The 8,187-nt window shown below is 36.7% G+C and overlaps 2 protein-coding genes across 4 annotated transcripts; one reads left to right on the forward strand and one right to left on the reverse strand.

Annotated features, from left to right (window-relative positions):
* Positions 1-378: 378 nt before the first annotated feature.
* Positions 379-4,885, forward strand: LOC110611867 (myosin-9). Of its 3 annotated transcripts, none has more exons than XM_043961354.1 (9): positions 380-666; positions 1,040-1,104; positions 1,707-1,872; positions 2,038-2,855; positions 3,114-3,287; positions 3,414-3,530; positions 3,677-3,892; positions 3,998-4,044; positions 4,391-4,885. In XM_043961354.1, exons 2-9 carry the CDS (start codon positions 1,057-1,059, stop codon positions 4,701-4,703), a joined length of 1,899 nt encoding a protein of 632 aa, XP_043817289.1. In that variant the 5' UTR covers positions 380-666; positions 1,040-1,056; the 3' UTR covers positions 4,704-4,885. The 3 variants fall into 3 exon arrangements, with proteins under 3 accessions (XP_043817290.1, XP_043817289.1, XP_021608093.1); XM_021752401.2 differs by having other exon boundaries at positions 390-666; positions 3,713-3,892; XM_043961355.1 differs by lacking the exon at positions 1,040-1,104 and having other exon boundaries at positions 379-666.
* Positions 4,886-5,430: 545 nt separating this feature from the next.
* Positions 5,431-6,244, reverse strand: LOC122724977 (small polypeptide DEVIL 14-like). The gene has a single exon (XM_043961356.1). It carries the CDS (start codon positions 5,870-5,872, stop codon positions 5,735-5,737), a length of 138 nt encoding a protein of 45 aa, XP_043817291.1. The 5' UTR covers positions 5,873-6,244; the 3' UTR covers positions 5,431-5,734.
* Positions 6,245-8,187: the final 1,943 nt, after the last annotated feature.

Genomic DNA, 8,187 nt, shown 5'->3' on the forward strand with positions numbered 1-8,187 from the left:
GTTGGATCTTGAGTGTATGTGGCATACCATCAGTTCTATTGTCAATTATGAATGCATATAGGGGAGAGCATTAGTATGTTATGTTATGGACGGACAACCTTGAGATGATCCTTTTATGTGCGTGTGTATATATATATATATAATCAGTCTCTTTAAGAAAAACTTAAAATTTAAGTATATTTAATTACCTCACCCTCTTAAAAAATAAAATAAAATTTTAAGTGGCAAATGTTTATAAGCAGTTAAGCTTTCATTTTCATTTCATTTTGAACGTAAGCAAATCGGCGTAAGAAGTTTCCTGGAAGCCACCCCTCGAAAATGACCAAATGAAACGATAAAATGATACGACTTGCGTCTCCTTGTTAACTCGGACGAGAAACCACCGCCATGCAGATTGTCAAATCCACACGAAGGCAACCGTATAATAAAAGAATAATTAAATGTAATTTGACATAAATGCTTTCGTTGATTCACCTTTATTACGCTTATATCCAATTCCTTAGTTGCTCAGTTGTCCTCGTGTCAGCCGACTCATTTTCCCGAGAAAACGAACGCTACAAAGACCCACCGTAATCTTCCCCACTCACTCTCTCGTAATAATTCCACAGCTTCTTTTAGCCTTCTCTCGTGCACGGTCACGCCCTTGCTCTTGCGCTCGAAAGTTAGGTCAGTGCTTTTGTCTCTAATTCCTTTGTTTGATCTACGAGAAAATTATAGAGAGGATAAGAAAATTTTTAGCGATCTCCCACATCTGTTTTTAATGTGTTTTTATCATGAAATTGATCTCCGTTTCGAGTTACTGAAACCTAAAATTTCAGTTGTTTTGTTCCTTTTATTTTCGCGCTGTCTTCCGAAATCCAGTTCTGAATTTTGGGGATTGTCTGTCAAATTAGTGATTTTAATTTCTTGAAATGGAAGATTTGAGGGTTTTCTTTCTTTCTTTTTCTTTCTTTTTTTTTTTTTTTTTTTTTGAGACTGTAATTGCCTACTTGCGGGGAAGTTGAATATCTCTCTCTCTCTCTCTCTCGTTTAAATGCAGATTACTAGCTGTTTGGTATGGGTTTCAAAGCAGTTTATCGAACCTTGATGGAGCTTTTTCCACAGGTGTCCGTCTTACCTCAGAACTTATATATGGTTAAATAAAGATTATGTTCTTGTAGCATGCTCTTGGTGTGCGAATGAATAAATGTTGAAGTTTTAAACCTGTAGGAAAATAAGTTTCTACTGTGGAAATTATTTTGGTGAATGCAAACTGATGAATATATGCGTACCTGAATATTTTCTTGAATCTGTATGTTTTATGCTAATTGCGAATGAAAGCACCTGAAACAGATGATTCTTGTTTACAACCTTCTTTAGAGGTATCAGCAACCAACAACACTCTACCTCGGCCAACAGGCAATTCGTTAATCATGAAGAATATTTATGTTCATATCTAGCCAGTACATTTTTTGGTATTTTTGTTATCGGTTCATTTAATTTGAAATGTTCCTTTTATATTTTGATCTACATGCAACTATGTAGTCTTGAGCAAGTTGCCTACAGTTGCAACTGATAACTAAAGCGCAAAATATATATATATATATATATTTCCTTCTTCTCTGCTCCTTTTTTCAAAGTACTGGCTTTATTCTTTAAGAAGAAAAAAACACTGGCTTTATTTCCCTTTATATTGTGGTTGTAATATTTGAAGTTCAATGTCATAGGTGGACTCGCGCATGCTAAAGGCTGTTGCTATTGAGCACTCCAAAGATGTTAATGGAGCTGCTGAAGTCATTGTTTCCGAGGTTCTTCCTTTTCTTTTACAACAGTCCACAGTTGACCATCCCCTCCCTAAGGACTGCAGTCCGAGTGGGCTATCAGTTGGAAGAGGTAAAACTGAAGCTGACATTAATCCTTTTGACACTATATGCTAATTATTTCATTGAAGTTAAGATCAATTTCTATAAATTTGTCCTTATTATAAGAATGGTATTAGATCTATTATAATATTTCATGGATTTCTGGATTTATGCTTTGATTTTATTTACTTATCAGATGCAGTTGTAAATGAGGAGCAGAACAATAAAACTATAACCTCTTCTTTGGAACCAAAATCAATATCCAGAGAAGATGCTTGTAAAACTAATCTTACAAGTGCTAGTGCCATCCATTATTCTGATTCAACTCATCAAGAGAAGGCACTTCCACCTACTACATTATCTTCTGATAAAAATGTTAACATTAATCAATTCCCAGGGAATAACATTAATCAGTTTGAAGGGAATATTGAAAGTGAGGAATCCATTTTGTTATTGAGGTTTCAAAATAAAGAAGAAAATGTTCAGTCTAACTTGAATACTGAAAAGGAGGAGTCAGTATTGTCGATGGGGTCTCAACATCAAGAAGATAATGTCCAGTCTTCCACATTCCAGACTTCCAAATTCACATCAAGTGCTTTGTTGTTAGATGAAAATACTGGTCTCAGTCAATTATGTACTGAAGATGAGATGTCAGCTTCATCTTTGGGTAAATGTCAAGAGATTAACATCAAAGTTGGGCATGAGCAAACTTCCCAAAACATGCCAATTGGTTTGTCAGTGGAAAATTGTGGGCATCATAGCAAGTGGAAGGATCATGATAGCTCTTCAGCTGATAATTTTGACAGGCTTTGTAGTGAAGAAGTCCTGCAAGTAGAGTCATTTTCAGCTGGTACTGGTTTGGAAGTGGAAAATTCTGTGTTTGAAAAGATGCTAGATGCTGCAGAAGGTGATTTTCAATCAGAATTGTCTGCCACTTCCAGTGGTAGTAAGTCCAATCAAGACATCAAAGTTGATTTCCTTGAGGATATTGTTGAAGCTGCTAAAAACAACAAGGTATTATAGTCTAATTTGGTGCCTCAATTAGTTCTTATCACTTGGGAATGTTTTTGTGATTACTGATCTATTGTGCAATTTTGGAAGTAGTTAAGCATGGCTTTGACTTGCACTTCCAGCAATACAATTTATCAGATTCTCATTTATCTTTGCTAATTGTACTAAACCTATACAATGCATGAAAAAGACATGTTCCTTTCTTGATCAAACATTCCCAGTCGATAACAAATATTTGGTCCTCCATTGATGACAATGCAGAAAACCTTGTTTTTAGCAATGGAGTCAATAATGAACATGATGAGACAAGTTGAACTTCAAGAGAAAATCGCAGAGCTAGCTAAAGAGGAAGCTGCTCGTGCAGGCGTGGACATTCTATCCAAGGTGGAGGAACTTAAACAAATGCTCAAACATGCAAAGGAGGCAAATGACATGGTAGTGCAGTGGTGTTAGTAACCTAGTATTAACTTTCTGGACATACTTTACGAGTATATAATTGTGTATTTTATTGTTTTTTAAAAGATTATCATAAATTTTGAGCATTTTTCATTGGTTTTGCAGCATGCCGGGGAGGTTTATGGTGAGAAGGCCATTCTAGCTACTGAAGCGAGGGAGTTGCAGGCTCGGCTAGTCAGCTTGTCCTATGAAAGAGATAAAGCTCTTGCAATTCTTGATGAGGTGTTCCTTATAATCAGATCGCTTGTGATGTGATGTATAGAAATATGTTCTATATTAGATGTTGGATGAATCAAATGTAGACATGGGTTTGCATTAGCTTTACTACTTAAAGTTTAACACACTTTCCTCTTGTTATCCAATACAAGGAATGCCTTTATATGGTAAGTGCTACATTTATGCAGATGCATCAAACACTGGAAGCACGACTAGCGGCAGCAGAGGAGCTAAGGAGAACTGCTGAGGAGCAGAAGCAGGAAAAAGAAGAATCTGCACGAAATGCTCTTGCTGAGCAAGAAGCCATCATGGAGAAGGTGGTGCAGGAGTCCAAGTTCCTTAAGCAGGAGGCAGAGGAAAATTCTAAGGTAACAACTATTGCTGCGGTGTAATACTTGGTGTACTGATGTCTAAACCAGGTAGAGGAATGATGATAAGTTGTAACTAATTTTTCTAATTTTGCTCTGCTGAAGCTTCGGGAGTTTCTGATGGACCGTGGTCAGTTTGTTGATACATTGCAGTAAGTTTTTTCCAATGTTATTATTTATTAAATTTGAATTTGCATTGTATGGTTCTTTCTTTTATTTATGATGAACCTATCTTACCTGGTTACTTGGATTGGTCCAGTAGTAATTACTATCTACTAACTGAATGCTATCCTTCACTACTGTAGTGGCATGCAAAAAGTATAACTCTTTTAAATATTCACCTGAGGTTTGCAAAATCAGTTTCTTGCTTTTCTAAATTTCTGTATAATACATATGTGAGTTGAGGAATCTTGCCTTGGGTAGAAGCAGGAAATTACTTTCATCTTTTGGATTTTTGAACACCTCTTAAATGAATCTTTCTTCTCCTTGTTCTTGCAGAGGAGAAATATCTGTTATTTGTCAGGATGTGAGACTGCTGAAAGAGAGATTTGATGAGCGTATTCCATTGAGCAAATCTATTAGCTCAAGCCAAACTAGTTGCATCTTAGCCTCGTCTGGCTCATCTCTTAGAAGCGTGGCATCTGATGAACTAGTCCCTGAGCAGAAGGAGACATTTAACAGCCCTAAAGAGAGAAGTCCCACATCTTCTATTTCTAACCAGTCACCTAAGAGCCAACAGGAAGAGGAGAGGAATAAAAAACAGCTTTTGGATGATGGGTGGGATTTCTTTGAAAATGACGCAGAAATGTAAAGCTGAGGTGGAATGTAGATGATGGATAAAGAAGGAATAATTTCATCTATATGGGTTACATATTAGGTAGTATTGGAGATTTTTGAATTAGTTTTATATATGTTTATAGCTATTAATATCTATTTTTGGACTTGATTGAAATGACTGATGAAATAAATACGCAAACCAATTATTTCATCTAATGTTCTTGACATCTCCCATGGCTTTCAATTACTTGGAAAAGGATGTATACGTGGGCAGGATCCTTGAAAATTGGCAATTCTCTTGCCTTGTCTAGCAAATATGCAGGTACACAAAAGTTGCTATTGAAGTTTGCAGCAATAGCCATAGAGAATTCCCCTGAGATTCAGCCACATAAGCACTGAAATTTGTTGTAACTTGATGCATATGGCTCCTGAGTTATCATCGGTGATCTCCTTTTCATTTATCATTTTTCTTGCTTATAGTTCGATATAGATTCATATTAGCAAAGTTCAGTTTGGTCTGCGTCTTCTTTGTTTAATATACGCCTGCTCTGCCTGCAATGGAAAATGCAATGAAATAAGCTGCAAGTAACCCGAACATTTTATATTGCGCAGTTTTTATTTGTCTAGCAGGTATTTTTTCATATAATTCATAAACTGTTGGAAACTGCTAACTTGCATTGCCTGAACTAATCTAGTCACTTGAGAAAAAATTTGTGCTGTCTAGCTCAAAACTCTCTGCATAATTCTCAAATTCTCAGAAGTTGGCTCAGGAATCGTATACTTGTTTATATTCGAATAAACCTTTTTACAGAGTGGAGGAAACAAAAATGTAAAAAGGCATCCATCACTTCTTTTTTTCTATATTACATGTGTTCCACAAAAGAACAGGACATTCTCAAACCCAGCTTCTCCGCCTTGTATAAGCAAATCAAGCGACTCTTTGGAGGAACTGTTCTCTGCCTCGTTCATCGTTGACTTTACCTTTAATAAAGTCAGTCGCTTGATACACTCTCCGTTCGCCTGTTCGAAACTTGACCCATCAACAAAGGGGCAGGGCTATGGCTACTAGTCATGCCAACACAGAAGCATCACAGTACATCTCCAGATGATATAAAGCCGTGTTCTTTGCTCCCTAACTTGCTTTGAACACCTCTGCCATGACCTTACCTTCATGCTTCTCATTGAGAAAGCATTTGCTGCCATGTTGAAGCTTAACTGTAGAACTCTCTTGTAATCAGAGGGTAAGAAGAGTAGAATTTTGGGCAAGTAGTACAAGGGTGACTTGTGGATTGAAAGGTTCCTGGGATTTGCAGGAGTTTATATAGAGAGAGATGAGAGTTGAAGATATTGAGAAAAAATATGTGGTGGATGAGACTTGACAAATATTGGTCCCCAGCTGGGACAGCCCAGGGTTGGACCAATTGGGTCAGGGATATAAAGATGACAAAGCAGAGCTATGAGCTTGTGCCCTTGCCAAACCAACTTGATAAGGACCAGTCATCAACTTCTGCATATCGAGGGTCATGATTTGTGTGGCAATGTATACCTTCGTTCATGCATTATATAAACCAGTATGAATTACAAGTTTTGTTTTCTCTGAATACAACTAAAAAATATTCCTTCCAGTCACATCCACATATTATCATGATTTTTAAGAAAAATTTGGAGAACGAATTGGATAGCTATGCATGGTCCTATAATAAAGCAATGATTCCATGCAAGTATTGATATGCAATGACAATTAATACAAGTTACATATGTACATATATATGTATGTCTTTTTAATAAAAGAGCTCTTTGTTTTTTTTATTTTTAAGGAAAAAAATTACCACATAATAGTGCTCCCCACAAAATTTTGTAAAAAAAAATCCCCCTAAATTTTAGAAAGTAGGCCTTGTGTATTTGCTATGGAGTATAAACTCCTAGAGTGTTCAATAATTGATCATTAGGGCCTACTTCCATATTTTTTAGGATCCATTTTCAAGAAATATTAATAATTTTCATCAAACCCTTTAATCATTAGCCACTCACAAATGATGAAATTATTGAGTGAAATCTGAAATCAATACAGGCATTTGGTATTATCAATCAAACACTTATGGATATTAAATAAGCAAAAAAAACTATGTGAGTTATTCCAAGTCAGATTAATATATAGAATGATAAATTAATTATTTAATTAATTCTTTTCTGAATATGAAATCATTACTATTGACCTAATATTGTATGATATGATTACTCCATTTAGGGAGTAGAGAGCTCTTTACATAGAAAACACCAACCAGCCCACTATTGTATAAGTCGATTCCTTAAGATGTAAGATTAGTCACTCCTACCTCCCAAACCAACACCAATAAAGACCAATAGAAAAACAAAAAAGTAAGATTAGTCACATCGGCGTTTAATAGCATTGTTTGTTAATGAGCATGCACCAAAGGCATTGCCAGCTAATTGATATCAGTAATTTTGAAGCTCATAAAAGATTGTCGTCGTTTAAAGGGCAGCCCAAAAACCACGCCTAGACACGATTACAGATCATATATGGAAGTAGTAGAGCCCACAAATTGGCAAAGGCAAGGGGAAAGCCTTGGAAGTATTGCCTAAATCACGTTCACCATCTCTTATCTACGTTAAACACGTGGACACTGGCCTAGTCAATCCGACATGCGCGGCCGTCAAAAACCAGTTGAAATTCATTTATGATGCACCTCTTATTCTTCAACTTTATGGAAGCACAGGGAACGATATGTCGTTTTCAATGAACAACCCCACAGTGGACAGATGGCTCCAGTCTTGGTTGGAGTTTTCAAGTTTGTGGCGTATGTGGTACGTGCATTCATGGGCCATTCTCCCAGGCGACAACAGTGGGCCCATGTCCACGTGAACTACTATGTCCCAGTGTTGAGCTAAAGATCAGCAACAAGCCACGAACTTTCAGCACATCTTATCCGGATCGGGAAGAAGACATGGAAGGATGAGAAAAGGCCAATTGGTGGAATTCAATTTCAATGAAAATGGACGACTTTTTTACAGCTGATCATTAGGAAATGCACACGTGGGTAGGCAACTAAATGTTCAAAATTATCCTAAAAATAAAATATCCCCTCACTTCACATTTGAATTGAATAATGAAACTCCAAATGATGTATTTTCTGATTATGATGGAGGAAGATAATCATAGAGTTGAAGCTGGCAGCCTGGAACTCCATCTCTCATCATACAGTGCACTTGCAATGCACGAGACATTTACTATTCTAGGACTTTGTTCGACTATATTGGCCGTTTTAATAGCGATTAGCTGTTCTAATTAGCCAATTGGCAACAACCTAAGAGTCAATAAGCTTGTCTTCTAAATCAGAGTCTCACGTTGAAGTTTCAGCATGGTAAATACGTCAAGGACAGACAGGTCTATATTTTTGTCAATACCATATGCCAATGGTCTCCCATGGCTTGATTCGTCTGAACTATTCAAGGGGACGAACTGAACTGGTTGGAATCACTATCAAGATGATTTCTTA

This window comes from Manihot esculenta, chromosome 1 (genome assembly GCF_001659605.2).
Source record: "Manihot esculenta cultivar AM560-2 chromosome 1, M.esculenta_v8, whole genome shotgun sequence".
NCBI lineage: Eukaryota > Viridiplantae > Streptophyta > Magnoliopsida > Malpighiales > Euphorbiaceae > Manihot > Manihot esculenta.